The following is a 19246-nucleotide window of genomic DNA, read 5'->3' as shown; positions in this document are numbered from 1 at the left end:
GGAATGCTGTGGAAGAAATAAACTAAAGGTGTGTTTATGCTCAATTGCGAAGGCAGAATCAGCGTTTTAAAACGCTGATTCAAAACGCTAAAATGTTTCTGTCTGAGAAAGGAAAGGGGAGAGGATATAATAAGGTGCAGTCTGAGGGAGAAGAAGAACGAGGTAGGCCTATTCTGACATTCATCACATAACTAATACTATGCATTGGATTATTAGACAATCAAATAATCTTAAAACACGCAACAGACACACACACACTTCAGTTGCGTTTAAGACTGGAAAAGAAATTTTCTTGTTTCGTCGTAAAATTTTGCTGTTGTCAAGCAGTTAAATAGCATGTCAGCGGGGGGGGGGGGTCATTCGAACCTCCTATAATTAAACAACCCCCCCCCCCACACACACACACACACACACATAATCACTACAAATTGCGGAGTATAATACATTATGAAAAACACATAGAAACTAGAAAGCGTATTTACAATAATTGTTTTCCTTTTCTTGTTAGTGTATCGTGATCCCACGTACGTGAATAAGAACGCTGATGAGCTACAAAATGTACTAGTAAATTGTGAAGAATAATTCTCCCCCCCCCCCCCCCCCCCCACCACCACCACCAGCACCACCACCACCTCCACCATAACCACCAAGCACCAAACTGTGTCATCGCGATCGATGGATGGGCGCGCGGGCCGCGTGTGATCGGTGCTTCTGTAGTGTTGTGTGAAGCGCGCTCTCGTAAAATTCCATACCACCACAGACCCTAGTTAGCCCAGGGAGGTATAGCTAGGCGAGTCGGCCGCTGCTGCACCTATTTACAGTGTATTTCCTAAACTCATACATTTCAAAAAGGGTCGACAGTCGCTAGTCTGGCCTGCCTGGGTGGACTGAGCGGAAAAACGTTTGTTTCATTATCACGAGGTGTCGGCGAATGTCTTCATCACATGTTAAGAGCAGATGTCATGCTGAAGGTATCTTTCTAATCGTGACCAGAATGTATGATTTTGACTGTTTATATAAACCATGTATGCATACTGAGTAACAGTATGTTTGTGTGTGTGTGTGTGTGTGGGGGGGGGGTTGTTGTTGTTGATGGTGGTGTTTATTGGCGCTTTTCAAGCATTCTGATTACTGTAGTATCTTCGGCACGTCTTCTCCATACTATAGTAGCAGTCAGTCCATGAAAGAGTCTGTGACTCGTGAGCTCAGCTCAGTTCAGTTGATGTTCTAGGTTTCGGCTATTGGAAATTATACACAGCCCTGTCGCTGTACACAACTTCACAACAAGTGTAAGTCGCGTGCACGGCGTCTGGTCGGGCTAGGTTTCGGCTAACCGCAGCAGCGACCCCATACGGACAAATACGTACCGTAAAGGGTTACTGTGTTACAGCGCCCCGCGACGGGGTTAGGTTTCGGCTTACCTGTCAAGTGGCAGTGTGTGAGATCAATTTCCCTCCACCGTTAATAGTGCAGTATGTGCAGTGCATCTATATACAAATACATAATATAAATAGCCTCTTTTTGTGTGTGTGTGTATTTTGACAAAATGCATGAGCACACAAAATCTGTAAATACCAACAATATCAGTATGCAGTCTTTATTGCATCATTTATAAGTGCTTATGTATTCTTTAAATACACAATGCCCTAAAATTCTACACTATATAACCTTCATTGTATTTCTAATATTCAATGCATCTATTTTCAACACTTTTTGCATCAATTTTCTTTCATTTTTATACTGTTTACATTCCAATAAATAATGTTCTATTGTTACTAACACTTGACATGAATCACATAATCCATTTTCATGACAATTGATATCATAAAGGTAATAATACCACCTACATTTCCCCAGACGAAGTTGATGTACTAACACTTCTTCCTTTCTACTCATTCCTTGTAATTGTACTCCCTAGATATATCTGCGATTGTATTCTGAAGAAATCTCTTCCTAGCTCTCAGATGTTTCCCATTCTGTTTGCCAAATATCTCTATAATACAACACCATATGTTTGGTCAGTTCTTGTCTCGTATGAGCAATGTCAACATCTATATTTTCTTTAAAAGACCCCCTTTTTGCTAAATTATCAGCTATTTCATTACCTTTCACTCCTCTATGAGAGGGTATCCATTCAAAATATACATCTATATCCTGCAATTGTAAACATTTCAATTTCTCTAAAATTTCGACAACTAGAACATTAGTAATAGAGGACAAATTTTCTGGTGCCTGTAATGCAGCTAGAGAATCGGTTAAAATGACAACCAAAATACTACAAAAAGTCTCTAACCATTCTTATGCCATTATAATTGCAGTTAATTCTGCTCTCATAATACATATATTGAAGGTAATCTAAATACTTTACCTATGTCATACTGATCAACATAAAAAGCCGCACCAGTATTATTATTGTCTTGCCTTGATCCATCTGTGTATAACCTTTCCATCTTAGTAATAATCTTTCATTTCCATAATTTGCTACCTCTATCTCAGTATCGATTCTTTTGCTAATGTTCTCAAAAAAGAAATACGATATTCTCGGAGGTAGTGTACATAATACCAATACAGTTCTTTGAATACACAATCATAATTTTGTTCAACTTTTGTATTCAAAGTACATGCCCTCATAACAAGCGGGCCTTGACCGGTTTTCCAATTAAATCAATCGTAATACCAACATGGCTGTAGTATTTCTACTGTAGAATGCCGTTTCCCTTCAGAAGACATTACATAAAATCTATACTTATCAACAAATATACTTTTGCGAAATTTCAAAAGCATCTCTCCACACTCTACTTGTAAAGCTTCAAGAGATGTCTTACGCATTGCACCAGTAATTATTCTCAAAGCCTGATATTGAATGCAATTAAGTTTACGTTTTGTGCTACCACTTGCAGCATCATATAATTCACATCCATAATCTAAAATTGATCTTGACTTATCAATCCTTTATATACCATCAATAATATTTGACCATTACTGCCCCATGGTGTACCACCAACACATCTCAACAAATTTAATCGCTTTACAGCCTTGTCTTTGATAACATCAATATGGTTTTTTTTCCAATTTAACTTATAATCAAACCACATTCCTAAAAACTTATATTCCGCATATTGTTTAATTTCATATCCTTCAATATATAATTCAAAATTATTTTTCTGTTTATTGGTGAACACCATCACAGCTGATTTATCAGCTGAAACATCAATCTTCCAGTCTCTACACCACGACAGAATTTCATCAATTGTTCTTTGTAATTTCTTCTGCAAATAACATAAGTTTCTTAGCAAAAAGCTGAAGCTCATTTTACAGAGCTTGGAAAAATGTAAGCAATGGTAATGCCAGCAAGAACAAGCAAAAGGTCCATTTTATGCATTTTTAGAAAATTTTTAACAAAGCAAAATATGCTTGTTGTCTAAGCAATTGCTTGTGCTTGCTAGCAAAAGATTTTGGTGGCAAGCAAATGCCTGTCTTTTTAGCATACAGATTCAAGTAAAAGGCTAGTGCATGCAATTGTTACTCTTTATACATACAAAGTCTATGACATTGTCTATGGCTCTCTATAGGTGTTTGTAATCCAATATAATAATTACATTAATTGATTTTTGAGCGAATGTCTGAATCATGTCTAAGATTGGCTAAAAATCAAAAATTAGGCTTCAATTTACAGAGATTTGGTACAATCTACATTGTATTGTGTTTAGGGGGTCTAAGACAGGACAGTTACCTCCTGGGCAGTTACCCCAGACCCTCCCCCTGACGTTCATCCTAATCCTAAACCTAATCCTAACCCAAACTCTTTGCCCTTAACCTAACCCTAACCCTAATCTTTACTCTCAACTTAATATCACTAACTAGAATCTCGTGGGGGGGGGGGGGGGGGGGGGATTGTCCTCGGGGGTAATTGGCTTGATATAAAGTGTGTTTAGGCATATTAAACCTGTTAGCAATTGTCAATAAGATACCAAGTTGGAATGAGAGTACATTTCTTTTTCTATAATTATTATTATTATTTTTAATGGAACAATATTGTATTATTATTATATAGAATATGGTTACAAAATTTCAAGTCTATCCAAGCAGATAGGACTTTATACAGGCCTGCCAAAGTTGACATTCTGTTCCTGCGTCAATGGCGATATACAGTACAAATGTGCCAAATAAATGCTTATTGTATGTTAGATGTGTTTTGGCTCATAAGAATAGATGATGACCCCAATATTTTTTACACGGCATAGCTTATTCTGAAAGCTGATGAGTGGTACATGTAGTTGTTGACTATATAAGATTTAGTCTCGCAAATTATTAAAAGAGAATCAAAGTTATCAAAATTCCTGCATGAAATGAGAAATGTGAAATTTCATAATGACATCATTGGATTTCAGATTTATTTGAGCGTGTGTCACTTATCCTGATCAATTTATACCCAAATTTTATTATGTTTTAGCTTAAAGATCAAATTTTCAATCAAAATTATTCTTAACATTTGTTCAATTTGATGATGTCATCATTGTGACAAACCTGTTTGAAGTTACACAAGTTGTACCTTAGTCAAATTTGACTATTTTAGGATTTATCGTAATGGTAGTCCTTTTTTTTTTTCTTTTTTCTTTTGCAAAATGCAAATGGGCATGACTTTCTTCATTTAGCAGCAGCTCACTTATCCCTGGTTGGATTTCTCCAAGATTTTGATATGTTGCTGGCCTTCTTGGCTATTGTTCATGTGGCCATTGTTTATTTTTGGATGTTGCAATCATTTCTAAGAATGTGGTTGAAATTGAAACTCAGGCTTCAATTTATGGAGGTTTTGTTCAATACTCATTGTGTATGAGCAGATCCTGAATTTTATCGGCCGCAAGATGCCAAGTTGGAATATGGGTTCTCTGATAAACATATGATGACATAAATGGTATCCCGGGGTACCGGGTGCTCAATGAAAATCAGCCATTTTGTTGAATTATTTATTTCTTTAAAGAGGTTGTACCCTGGGTGCCAAAAAGAGGAAACTATTTTGGTGCTGGAGCTAGCGCGCGCTAGCCATGCCACTGCACTGCACTGCACTGCACTGCACTGCACTGCAGCACAAGCTAGTGGTTGCACAGCGTGCCATGCACGCATAGTATAACATGCAGTGGCATGGGAATGACTATGTACACGCACACAGTGCATACATTTTTCTCTAGCTGTCCTCGAGTGGATGTGAGGTGGCACTACACAACGCGGTAATCCGGGGTACTACGGTACCCCGGGGTAACGCGTGATGCATTATATTAGAAAGTGCATGGCCAATTGCTCCTGATCATAAATTAAACGGATCACCTAATTTGTCTGTTATGACAAATTTCTAAGTGTAGTGTCTCTTATTTTTAATTCAAACCTTCCAATATTTTGTCATATTGGCACTCTGCTTTTAAACAAACGAGTATGTGGGAGCGCGCCGGGGTCACAGTGCCAACACGTAGGCACTGGCGGGGGCTATTTGCAATGAACAAAGGGCTACGGTTTTTGTACAGGGCGAACTTGTACAATCGTGTACTTTCAAACATCACGCTCTCAACTGCTTTCCTGATCTTTACTGGTTATCTGTTTTCTACACACAACAGAACACAAGAATATGGAGGAGGACACACAAAATGATGTAGCTACAGTTAGGATGATTCGATGATATCTTAAATTTAAACTTGCATTTACAGTGAGAAAAGGCCTGGCCGAGCCCGGGCTGAGCCCGGGTCGAGACTACCTCAAAAGCTTTGCCTTTTGAGCGTCTACAGTGAAAGGAAGGCCAGGCTGAGCCCACCCTTTTCACTCAGTATAAATGGGGTCATAGTCACACTCACAAGTGAAGGTTTCAGAATATGATGATGAAAAACAAATAAAAAGAAAGACAAATCTGCCTTGAGATGTGGAGTACACTGTTCTACATGTTGTACATCGTGAACGATTATTGCAAGACTGCACTTGACAGTAGTCAATTACAATAGTATTTTCATCTGGCACTGCTTACCCGGGTATTCAGATGTTAAAAAGAAAAAAGAAATCTGGTTTGAGTTTCTTCGATTTGTCTCCCTCTGCAAATTAAATTTGTTAAGATCGCAACTGCTGATCTGTATATTAACAAACATGTTGGAAAAAAGTGGACTTGAACCTGTCATCTGCTGCTTTCCAGGCAGTGACAGTACCACCAGGCTGTCCCTGGTTGCCGGCAGTGCCAAAGAAACTCACACCTGAACCTTCACCCCTCTGAATGTTATCTTTCTTTCCACAAAAAAAAAAAAAAAAAAAAAAAAAAAATTGTTTTTCAATGTATACATTACACAGAATGTTACCTTAAAGTAAGATTTATCCACTTGATAGTAACTGTGAAGCAGTTGGAATCACACGAGGTGAAGCCGAATTTATGAGTTTGTTTTGGACTGTACAAATATTATGAAGAGTCTGCAGTTGAATAATTTGTCTCAAATTTGGTTAGCAGATGTATGTGTGTAATTAGTTGCTTTGATCATAAAAGTGTAGATATGAGAAGCACTTTGTTGCTATATCATGAAAAATTATGTGTAAACATGTGTTTAAGAAATTCTTCATTCATAAAAGTAGATGTGTAATATCACTGTATTTCCAGTGAAGGACTGTTACATGTACAAGGTGCCCATTGGTTACTGTACTGTGGTATGTTATTTGACTTGATATTGCATGTGCACAAGCTCTGAGCCAGAGACACAACTTGCTTGTTTCTTTCTTTACACTCAGCTGATCCCCCACCCCCAAATAACTCACAACTTAGCATCGAATAAAGTCAAACAAACCCACTCAGTTGAAAACTCTGGCACAGATTTCGGCCACAAAGGCTATAATTGTCATACAGTTGGGATTAGTGAGAGTGCTTACTTCTCTATTGACAGCCAGTTTGAAAGCATCCTCAGTTAATCTGTGCAAGAAGCATTTGCGATTCCTACTACTGATGTAATGCTCTAAACCTGTTCCTCGATGCTAACAGCGTACAGTGTATCACTAATTGTGCTAATAAGGAATTTTCCTTTCCTTTCTTTTTTTCTCTTTCCTCTTTCTTTCTGACATACAACATGTTAATGCAATATCCCAAGTGACATTTTCCACCATCTTGTCTCATGTCAATATCTTGGTTAAAAAAACCAAAACAAAACAAAATAAAACAAAACTTTCCATAATGTTAGCTTATCTGTGACATCATCTAGGTGCCATTTTGTGATTTTGTGGTCAAATGATCCATCTTATCTTCGTAAATAAATGTCATATATCTTTATCACATATGGTAGGCATAAAAGTTCACATGACTGCCAGCAGATCTTTTTGCACAGTGCCTCTTAGGCAGACTGTCATTATGCACTAGTATGCATGCATCAGAATTTTAAAATGCTCAAAATTACTACCATATGGATTTTTTATACAATTCAGACAATTTTATTTTTAAGCATTTCAGAAATGTGTGCGCATATTCGGCAGGATGAAAATTGTTTGTTTGTTTGTTTATCTTTTTTGCTGTTGAGCTAAACTCCAATTTACACTGTATAATTCATGTTGAATCAATTTCTAAAGTGGAACACACCCAAGGAAACACAGGCATACGCACAATTTCCTTTAGTTTTGTATTAGAGGTTGCAGTGCTTCGACTGTTGTAAAATTTTTTAGGCTCAAAGAGTTTGACCAGTTGCTAATATTCGATAATAACAGCAAGTTGATAAATATCCATCTTGGTTATGCAAATTAGGGTCAAAGTTTTGAGACCAAGATGACCCTTAGAACACTTTTGAGTCCTGTTTGATTTTGTTCTTGTTGGAGACCTCTTCCTTAGTCATGGAGATGAAAGTCAAAATTGAGGAATATAAATGGTGTGATTAGTTTTGAATTAACATGTTTACGTGGTATTTTTCTAAATTTACTACTTGGATTTCTAAGTCACCCCTTTAAAAAGTTGCCAATCATGGGCGACTGACATGTGATCACCCCCTTCCCCGCGTATCACCTACAAACTTATACAGTGTACACCTAAGTGGTCTTAAAGTGATCAGTTTCGTATGTCAGTATGATTGTTTCTCCTCTTGGTCTACATATTTGCCATCAACTTTTACTTCTTCGCTTGTTTTCTCTGACTTGCCCTTCTGGCCTTTCCCTTATCAGTCTTGAGTGAGAAGACATGATACATTCTATGCTCTACTGATTTTTTTGTTTACCATTTGTATACACATCCATAGGAGTATAATGTATTTTACTCTTAGTGCAATATACTTTGTAGTAATACTGCCCTCAATATTGTGCTTGTTATTGGGTCTGTAGTTATGGTCTGGTCGTTTTACTGTGTGCATTCTGCAGGCCTCAATTGTTGAAAGATTTTTTGTTTTTTGTTTTTTTGGTGCGAATTTTGCAAAATGGTGATACACTGTACATTTTATGGGCCATTCTCAGATTAAGTGTTCAATTCCATGTGAGTAAAACCGAAAAATCAGCCACAAAGTAATACATTCAAAGATGTGTTTTCGGTAACTTCAAAACCGGTCAAATACGAAACAAAAAGTGGAACATGCTAAATGATGGCCATTCATTGAGTAAAAATGAATTGAAATAGAGTATCATGTATGATTTTTGATCACCAATCAGATACGTTACCGCAAATTTACATGTTGTAATGGACTGCTAACTTTGAATTAAATTTATTGTTTTGATCCAGTTTCTGTTCAGGAAAAGACATCTGTCCCCCCTAAAGATATTGGGGTTTTTCAAGAGGTAAAGATGTTGTCATCCCTTGCTAATTGGTAGAAATTATTTCTGTGTGGAAGGTTGAAATATGTTTTTTGCTGAAATGAAATATAATTTTAAGATTCACTTTGTATTTTAAACAAATTTCGCTTACAAATCAAGTTTCGAATCCCACAAATCATGCAAAGGGAACGATCCGATCTGGAATTTCCACAGGAAACAAATATGAATTGCTTTCCTGGGGAAATAACTATTGAAAAATATCGAATCGCCTTTGGTAACGTATCTGGTAAAATATGAGTAATAATTTTAGTTGTGTATGAATTAATAGATATCACCTGTTTAATTATTTACCTTATGAATTGATGTAAAAATGAATGATGTAAGCCCAAATTAACCATTTCAAACATTGTACGTAATATTTAAACTGTGAAATGTAGTGGAAAAGAGGCCTAAATGTGAAAGCTGAGTTCTTCATTCACAGAATATTCTCATCTTATGTCTGAATGAATTTATCCATCTGACTATAAATATTCATTAAGTTTTGATGGATAATGCAAACAAGGTTGAAAAAATATATTTTTGCAGGCACTTAGAAGGAAGTAGGTACAGTCTCTATGAACTCGATATACTAAAAAGTTGTTTGGCCTATGGTAACGTATTTGGCTCACCCCTTTTAATGAAAATGAATAAATAATTGTTCAACTTATCAGTGAATCTTGAATAGTTCTTCGTATGTTGAAAAACACTAGAATAAATATGCAACAGAACGCTGAAAATTTTCTCGGAAGCTTTTCATAAACTGCTTTTTACTCTTTCAAAGTTTGGTAACGTATCTGGCGTACCGTAAATGAATCTGTCGGTGAAGTTACAGAGCAATTTCTACTGAATATTCTTCATTTGAACGTAACTTTATTTTTTTTTTTATGGAAGTGTCATTCTATGCAGAATCTTTTTATGAACACGTTGTTTTACATAACATTATTTGTCACCGTGGGTGCCCTGAATTATACGTAACGTATCTGCTAAATCTGAAAAGCAAAAAACTGATATGCTGAATCATAGCTTCGTCTTGTAAAATAAACGTTCAAAGTTGTGGCATAGAATATGAAAGTGGCTGGGTTTTATAGAATAGAACTTTTGAGTTTGTGAGCACACAACGATTTGTTTGTCAAAACATTTACAATTTTTTTTCAGCATTTTGATTATGTGGTAATGTATCTGTCGGAAAACTTGGCATTAAGTTGTGAGACACTGACACAGAAAGAAAAATCATGTGGAAGCGTTGCTCTTTTTCACCTCTCTGTCCTTTTGGTGTAAGAATATAATCCTGAGGTCCAACAAAACGAAGCATGTAATGTGTAGGGATGAATTTTGACCAGATTTGATCCCCTGAAAGCACAAGACCAATGAGCAAAATTCGGTCACGTATCTGCGGTAACGTATATGGTCGATCATGTTATTATGAGAGCGATATCTACCAAATATTTCTCACTTGTACTAAACTTTAATGTTGAATCGATGCGTCATTCCGAGGAGTAATGTATAACATACAATTTGTCTGACTTTGCAATATCTGTCGCAGTGGGTGGCGTGAAATGTATGTAACGTATCTGTCCAAATAAAAATGTAGAAAACCGATATTTCAAACATTGTACCGTATTCTCAATAAATAGCTGTTGCACAAAAAAATCTAAGTACTTGCAATGTACGAAGTATATCCTCAGGGTTTCATATACACAGGGTCATTGCAAAGTCTTGTTATTTTCGCAATGCTGTAACACTAAAGAAACTGGTAACGTATCTGGCGGTGAACTTGGCGACAGGTTTCAAAAGGCTATAAAAAAGAAGTCAATAAAAATTTTGGAACTTTTCGAGTATTGTGATTAGCACATATGATATGCTCATCGTCCACGAAAATGATATTTGGAAAGTGTGTTTGTGGACGGAGAGGAGCAATAAAACATAATTCTAAAATTACTGCATTTTGGGGGTCTTAACGAAGTTTAACAGCAAAATTTTATACAAAAAGACAGACAACCGCATTTGATCGTGTTTATTTTTAACAAATAAGGTCCTCGTGATATATTATAAACATTTAAATAGTATCTAATAGGTTTCAGGGAACCGCAAACTGTCATGGAATGTCGGCGACACCAAGATCCCGTATTTGAACGCTTTTACTGAGAATGGGCCTTATACATATTAAATCTACACTCCTATTGTTTTGGGTAATGTTTCCCGTGTGGTCCCTCCATGGTCATTCGTGCGTGGACTCTAAAGCACTGCATTTCTTGACAGATTCCTATAAAAATAGATTATATGAAGGTCCATCATATTTAAATATGTACACAGATATTACTCTTTTTTTTCGTTTTCTCTCTCTCTTTTTTGTTGTTGTTGTTGTAATGTCGCCCCAGTATCCCACTGTTCATAGGGCAAACATGATATTTAGTTTAATGTGTATAAATTCTCTGTAGTCCATAATTTGTTGTATTTCTTTGAAGTTTCTTAGTTGTTTCCACATGGCTTTATGTACTATTTTTTTCATTCACTGAGTGACTTCCAATATTTAGAAAAGAAACATCCATGTTGCCATTTTTCGGGGGGGGGGGGGAGGGCTTTGTACATGTAGTATTTCATGGCAAAGAAAAATTCTACTGAATGGGAGTTTATTTTGTATGGCTGAGGTTCCACAACCTTGGTTATACACTTTTGCACGGCAATTAATATTTCTAGGTTTTTTTTTTCTTTTCACTTACAATTCTATGCTTCATTCGATTTGGGCTTAATCACTGTGACACCTAAAATGATACAGTAGTTATGAGATTTAAAATTTTACATATGTTTCAGGGGTCGCACTTAACTTTTTTTTTTTTAACTAGCCAGGCGGACTACTTAGAATCAATTTTGACACTGAAGCAATATTTTGGCTAGCCAGACGGACTAGTAACTTCAGAATTTTATGCTTTTTAGTTAGTCCGACGTGATTTTGGGTGGCCAATGGCCAGCGGACCATCGCCAATTTCGAACCCTGTGTTTACAAAGTCAGATATGTTCGTAACAACCACTATTTGAATTCAGTCCTCGGAAGTGATCGTCAGAGGAAATAAAAATTCATTGTCTCTCTCCATGTTCTATTTCAGGTCTTTCACATGACTGAAAAAAATGGCAGGCAGGAATAGGCAGTCACAAGAGCAAAGCAGAGAGTCCTGGTGGTCGCTCGGACTGAAGGGAGCAGCTGGGATCGGCGTATTGTCTGCCAGTGCTCTCATCGCTGCCGAAGCATACAGGGCAGCCAAGCAAACACAACAGCGGCAGTACCAGCAACAGTCCAAGCAGAAAGCCTCAACTTCAGGAGCTGATGGGGAGTCAGGGGAGGGTGAAGTGGAGGAGACCACAGAGAACCAGGAAGCCGTCATGTCCAGACCTTGTGATTGGTCGGACTATGAAGAAGTTGACTCCGATGACTATGAAGAGGCTGCTGCCCAGGTAAATGCTCAAAATCGCTCTGGGGGTGACGGTGGAAGTTCTCAGGAATCACAAAACAATGGTGAACCTCTCCTTAGAAGGCTAAACAGCTACTACTCAGCCTATGTAGTGCCAAATGAAGAAAGACAGCAAACGCAGAGAGATGAGTTGCAGAACTTCCTCACTTTCTTCATGAAGTATGTCAGACAGCATGAGAAGAGTCTCCATCTTGGCAGTGCCTTCTTTGCAGCTGATCGGTCTCATGTGACCATTGTCAAGGCCTATGATTCAGCTACAAAATTAATGGTGGTACCAATTGAAATGGATCCTAATACTTGGGAATGTGTAGATGCCCAACACTCAGTCATGAAAGCCCCAGGATATTTCCTAGTGAAGCGCATAAACCTTGATTTCATCCCAAAAGGGCAGGATCCGTCTGACCGTTTCATGGTGGGAAACTACTTCTGCCCAGCATATGTTTTGCGCCATTTACAGAAACTTCTTGCTGACTCCATTGAACAGTACTCTGAAGAATTTAATGAGGAGCGTCCAAGCCTCACCATCCAAGCGAAGATCTACGCCAAAGTGGGCCAAGAGTCCATAGCACTGATTTCTTCGCCCTACTGCCCTCGTACCTCAGTCGGGACAGAAGACAGCTGTGAAAGTGACAGGGATGAAGACCATGAGGTCACTGTTGGTCCTGATGCAAACCTTTGGATGTGGTCCTACAATGAGTATGTCCTGGAGATGCTGCACCACTTGGATGGAGGGGAAGGCTGCAGGATGCAGTGTCTGGCCATCATGGAGGCCCTGCGTGTGAACAACTCCAAGCTGCAGGTGTTATCTCATGCCCACCTTTTGGCAATCATGTACATAGCCTGCAAAGAGGAGACTGACTGGGGAGAGCAGGTGCTTGCAGAGCGTTTTCTGGATGTCCTTGTGATCCTGACCAATTGTCTTGCAGACAGAAACCTTCCACACCCTCAGGAAGAAACAGTGAATTGTTTCATCGATCTCCCATCGTGGGCATTGCAGAGAACACACAAGTGGCTGCAAGCTATTCTTAAAAACACAAGGAAGATAAGTAAAATCTTAAAGCACAAGTATTAATAAGTTCTGACTTCTATTGGCTCTTGTCTGATTGAAAATATATTAATGTTCAAATGTGTACAGGTATATTGTACATGTATGTACTGGTGTAATTTTGACAATGTCTTTCACTGCAAACATATGCAGTCAGAACTCTGTCCACAACGTGTACACATATATATGTTAACCCTTCAAATAACAATAGAAACATGAGAAATCATTATGATATCGTGAAGCCATACTTTTGTAATTACCAGATAAACATTTATTTGGGATATGATTAGGCATTACTGAAGTGTGTTTCCTGTTATGCAGATTTTCTACAACATAATATTTACATTTATACATGTATGAGGCTTTACATTGAGTATAGAGTGGTATTTAAAGGACAAGTTCACCTTCATAAACATAAGGATTGAGAGAGTGCAGCAATATTAGTGGAACACATCAGTGAAAGTTTGAGGAAAATTGGACAATCGATGCAAAAGTTATGAATTTTTAAAATTTTTGTGTTGGAACCGCTGGATGAGAAGACTACTAAGGCTTGTAATGTCATATGAGTACAACAGTGTAAAGAAAATGTAAAGGAAATTCAACATATTTTCACTTTTTTTCGCATAATAAAAGAGCACTTGACTTGCCTCTTTCTAAAGGCAATGGGAATAATATTACCCATAACATATGTCAGTAACAAATCAACGGAATGTGTACTTTTTTCAAAAGATGAAATTTTGTGAAATTCTCTTTATATTTTCCTTATATTGTTGTACGCATGTGACATCATACACTGCAGTAGTCTTCTCATCCAGCGGTGACTGCACAAAAACTTCAAAAATTCATAACTTTTGAACGGATTGTCCGATTTTCCTCAAACTTTCAATGATGTGTTCTACTAATATTGCTACATTCTCTCAATCCTTATGTTAATGAAGGTGAACTTGTCCTTTAAGAATATTTATGATATCTTACTGTACCAATGGTATTCTCATTGATATGAGCAAGGCTATCCAAGACATCAAGAGTAATCCAAAAGGTTTTATTACTATGAAAACCACATTCAATCTCAGTTCAGCTACATAAGTTCACCCACAATTTGATAATTTAACTCTGAATTTTATTTTGCACAAAGACCAGTATGCCAGTAATGGAAAGCTGTGGTGAAGATTTTGCAGGGTACCAATCATGGTAGAATACTGCCTTTCTTCATAATTTTTGAAAAAAAAAAATTGTGATAGATATAATAAAAATTTCACAGTAAATGATAAAGCATAGCATATATGTACAGTAACTTTGTTAGTGTCTGAAGTGTCAGGATGCAGGTCTAAAGTTATACCAATTGAATGCTTTTTGTTGAGACCTGTGGCAGTGAAAAAGCATGGCACTTTTCACCTTTCAGTGCATCAGTACTAAAAGGAGTATGTGGCATTTAACATGTACTATCAAGTTTGACTGTTGGCTTGGCATGGCATGATTCGAAGAACACAAAGGAATTTGCTGCTGTTCAGACAGAATGAAAAGCTTCATACTGTTTGCTCACTCACCAATTCACTATAGTGAAGAAAACTCTGGGTTATGCAGCAATGGAGGTGTGTATGAATGGTCTTTGCTTTTACATATACCTCTGGGACATGGGACGTGCAGTGGTGCAATAAGTGTGCTATTTCTGCACCACACCATTCTTTTACACTTCATCAATCCTTATGGAAAAGTACCAATTGGTCTAGAAGATAATGGGTGCATTCAAGCGCTCTCCTAAAGCACACCGTACCATATCATACCAAGCTAAAAGTGGACCTCTTCCCGATGTGCTCAAAAAGGTGTACCAGGGAGGTGTTAATAGATGGAGTGGCAACTCTTCGTAATTCATGCAAACACATGTTTGGGTTCAAGGCGTTACAATGGGACGTCTAGCATTCCATTACGCTTTGAAGTCATGCTCGGCACCGCTCTAGTTGCAAGACGAAGTTCGGAGACGAAGAACGCATTTCACCTTTCGTTGAATTATAAGCTTTATTTCACCGCAAAATTTTAAATGAAATACTCGAATTGATTTAGATTAGTTTAGGAAAGAATTCAATATTATTAACATGTATTTCTAGTTTCTTCGTAATTCGCAAATCGAAAGGAAATCAAAATTAGGCCCTCTTAAAAACCTAATTTTTTTCTATAATGCGCACATTCCCGCATGTTAATTTTCTATCTGTTAATGAGGGGATATTTTGATCTTTCAAATAAAGTACTCCGTTAAAGCGTGTTCCAGCGTGTTTTTAAACTATTAGCTGGTAAAATAGTGAGTTTTACACTGCATTTTGATTCGCTGCTCCAATTCAAGGTACACAAATTCATGGTTGCCATCACATTGAAAGAGAGAGCGAATTGCAGTAGGAGCAAATATTTCTAGATGTGAGAGCGCTAGTCCCGATTATTGATGCTCTCTTTTGTCAAAGCACATGGGTAACACCTGTAGTTGAACGCATAACTTCTCGGCGGTGCCGCGCATGACTTCAAAGGAGAGCTTTAGTTGCCTCTCCTTCTCTAGCACCTCCCTGGGTGTACAAAATAATGCACCATGCATGTACATGTACTGTTCTGAAGTTGGCATGAGAAAAATGTGCATAACACACACCATGCCATACTGTGTCGAGTTGATTCTCCTTGTTCAGGACACCTGCATCATTGCACCAGGTGCATGACAAAATTGCTACAAAATGTGTATCCCCTCTGACTCTAGTCCAAAAATAATAGCTCATTGGGTACACTTGTACATTTTGCCCACAGAGCGTCAGAATGCTCCCGATCTGACATGGTATGGTTTGGTATGGCACAGTATCGTTTGGTTTCTTTTGTTCACTTTTGAGCACTCAAACACAGCCAATGTCACAAAAAGAATGCTCAGAATGCTTTTTACTGAACTATTTTGTATCACAGTCACTTATAATCTTTCCATGCCCCTGCACATTTTGTAATTCATGTCTGAAGAAAAGTTTTCTGATCTCCCCAATACTATGATTCTGTTAGAAGCTACTGAAATCTGAGTGCAAAAGTTACAACAGATGATAGATGGTAGGAAATTGTGAGTTAAAATCCTGGTGTGTGTGTGTGTTTGTGTGTGTGTGTTTTGTAATCATTGCTTTGATAGAAATAATTGAGTCTTAAATGCTTGTTAAAAGAAGAAGTTTACTTGGTCAGCTTTCATCTCTTTTTTTTTTGGGGGGGGGGAGGAGGAAGGAAAGAATACTCTGTAAGACTACATGAGTGTGTGATTTTGTGTTTTTGCTTTACGACATATAGTATAGTACGCATTTTCAGCAGTAGAATGTATTCTTTTTTTCTTGTAGCAGTTTTCATACTTTAGCTCAAAGATACTACCATAACATCACACCTCATTGTTTGCATAACCTGTGAAAATTCAAGGTGAAATGCATATCTTATATATTACTCATCAATCCCTGATATTTAGTTCTGTACACGAGTGTGCAGTCTGTGGACAGAACTTGATTTGTTAGCTCATGTGGTGACAGGTTAGCATCCCTGGAGATTAACAGTTTTCTCACTTTCTCGCATACATTACTGTTTAGTAGTGACTAACAAATGTGGTGAGTGTGTCAGTGAATATCTGAAGGGATTTGCCTTTGCTGTTTATGTAAATTTAAAGTATGATTCAAACAAGGTATAGTCACATCTGCCATTTCTTAGTCCTGGGACTCGAGCACTAAGCATTTTTTTTTCCAAAATTTTGCCAAGGTGGTACACTATACTAGCTGTATAGATCTGTCTCATTTTACAGTGTAAGTTAAATATGTTGTTTGATGTTTTTAGTGAAAGTTTATTGTATTTTGTGGAGGTATCAATTTTCTGTTATACAGATAAGGGCAGGGGGAACCATCTTGATGCTTTCACAATGTTTAATTCTTGAAAATATTTCGCTCTCTTCTTTATTCCTGTCTGTCTTTTAATCTTTATGTATCATGTTTTTGTAAACATTTCTCCATCTTGTCATGACATTGTTGGTGCTTTGTTATTGTGTCATTAACTTATCGCATTTGATAGCCAAACATTTTGTATTTTGGGGAGCTATAAGGCCATAGCAGGGCTCGACACTAACGGTGGCCCGGTGGCCCGGGCCACCAAAAACGCACGTCGGGCCACCAAAATTTCAGAAATGAAGATTTTGGTGGCCCGATCAGGCCAACAAAAAAGTCGGGTGTTTGCCTTTAGTTTAGACATGGGTACCTGTATCACTTCAGAAATACTTAATATTTATTTTCTATGTTTAGTAGGACTGATTTAATTTTTCCTGTGTTTTTCTTTTTTTTTTTTTCGGGCCACCAGATTTTACTTTTGGGCCACCAAAAAATAAAGATCAATGATTTTGGTTACCCGATCAGGCCACCAAAAATAAAAGTTAGTGTGGAGCCCTGCATAGTAGGTGTCAGTGTTTCATTTACATGTACACGTAATATGACCAAAGTTCTCCCTTATATGCCATATATGCTGATGAACGATATTAATGCTGTGTCATAGAGAAGTCAAAGTGTTGTTCGCATGTTAACTGCACATGGAAGTGATGCATTATTGGATTTTGGCTGGCCTTCAGTCATAAATTAGTGTGGGTTCTACAATGGGATATGACTCTAAACATGTCATTTCACGCATGTACAGCTGTATGTTGCACTTTTTTTTCTGTTTTGCCCAATTTTCCAGCATCTTGAAAGAGGTAGATTAATTTGCATGCTGTTACAATTGCTGGTACATGTTACGATGTACACAACTGTTCACGGCGCATCTGTTTAAAGCTGATAAGAATGGTGTGTGATGAAGTCAAAGGTCATGCAGGTAGTCCTTGTGACCAATATGGCAAAGGAGATTAAATGTATATGTGTAACCCGAAACTTTTTCTTCATTTTTTGCAGGTAAGATTACGTCATGACATCTCCAACTTACGAACAATTTTGTATACTAGTCAAGAAAGGTGTTGACGGTGTAAAAAGTGGCAGAGCTATTGAGGTTTCAGTTTTCAGCGGTTATCAAGCATTAGTGTTACCATAGAGCTCTTGCCTCAAACAAAAGCTGGTTTAATAGATTGTTTTGTACAAGTACGTACATGGCATGATGACTTTCTGTTGCACAATACCGGTATCTTGGTAAAGTTACATGTACATGCAAACCACCAGCATAAATGTTTCTAATAACATTTCTGTCATTCAGCAATAAGCAGACATCAAAACAACCCGTGTGCAGAGAAGATTTGGGCAATAAGAATACCAGCACCATCACTTAAAGTATGGTGAACGAGACATTAAAATCAAGAAAATCATATAAAAGAAGATGTCAAAGCAGAGGGAAATGTCTCCTAAAACAGATTTTTAATGTGACTTATTAAAAGATATTCGCGCCACTGAGAAATTGCGAGTTAAAACTGTACCTTTGAATACCTCCTTTAAATAATTACATTAAATATTTACATTAAACATAATTAAATTAAATACTTTAAATACTAAATCTGTACTGAAACATGGCATTAAATTTAGGAGCATTTCATTGATATCATTCATTGTATGATCCTTTCATGTATTTTATTTGTTGTTTTTTGATATACAGTATGTCCCCAAAAAAATTACAACGGGGCCCTCCGCAATGATATCTTTAAAAATAGTGAATCAATCTAAATACAAATTCAGGGTATGAAACTATAACTCATTGCCCACATCTTACAGAAAACCCCATTCGATTTGCTTCAGCGGTCAAAGAGAAATATGGAATTTTGTAGAGGATGTCAGGAACCGCTTTTGTCCAAGTTCTGTCTATTATTCACACACAATATCATCGAAATGCTAAACTCGGAAGAATCCGATTCATGACATGCTTTACAACAATCCACATTTCTCTGTGACCACTTAACCAAATCGAATGGGGATTTCTGCAAAATAGAGCTAAAATGTTATATTTT

The 19246-nt window shown here is 37.4% G+C and overlaps 1 protein-coding gene across 1 annotated transcript; it reads left to right on the top strand.

The window, feature by feature from the left end:
- The first annotated feature begins 864 nt into the window (after positions 1-864).
- On the top strand, positions 865-13384 carry LOC140232021 (mitochondrial dynamics protein MID49-like). Its single transcript, XM_072312172.1, has 2 exons — positions 865-971; positions 11883-13384. The coding sequence occupies exon 2, from the start codon at positions 11905-11907 to the stop codon at positions 13315-13317; it is 1413 nt and encodes a 470-aa protein (XP_072168273.1). The 5' UTR covers positions 865-971; positions 11883-11904; the 3' UTR covers positions 13318-13384.
- The last annotated feature ends 5862 nt before the right edge of the window (positions 13385-19246 follow it).

Source organism: Diadema setosum, chromosome 8 (assembly GCF_964275005.1).
Source record: "Diadema setosum chromosome 8, eeDiaSeto1, whole genome shotgun sequence".
Lineage (NCBI taxonomy): Eukaryota > Metazoa > Echinodermata > Echinoidea > Diadematoida > Diadematidae > Diadema > Diadema setosum.
This window is presented reverse-complemented; position numbering and strand designations above follow the sequence as displayed.

Bases quoted from the DNA above. Each gene is read 5' to 3' on its own strand.
- LOC140232021 (XM_072312172.1), top strand. From the start codon at position 11,905: ATGGCAGGCAGGAATAGGCAGTCACAAGAGCAAAGCAGAGAGTCCTGG.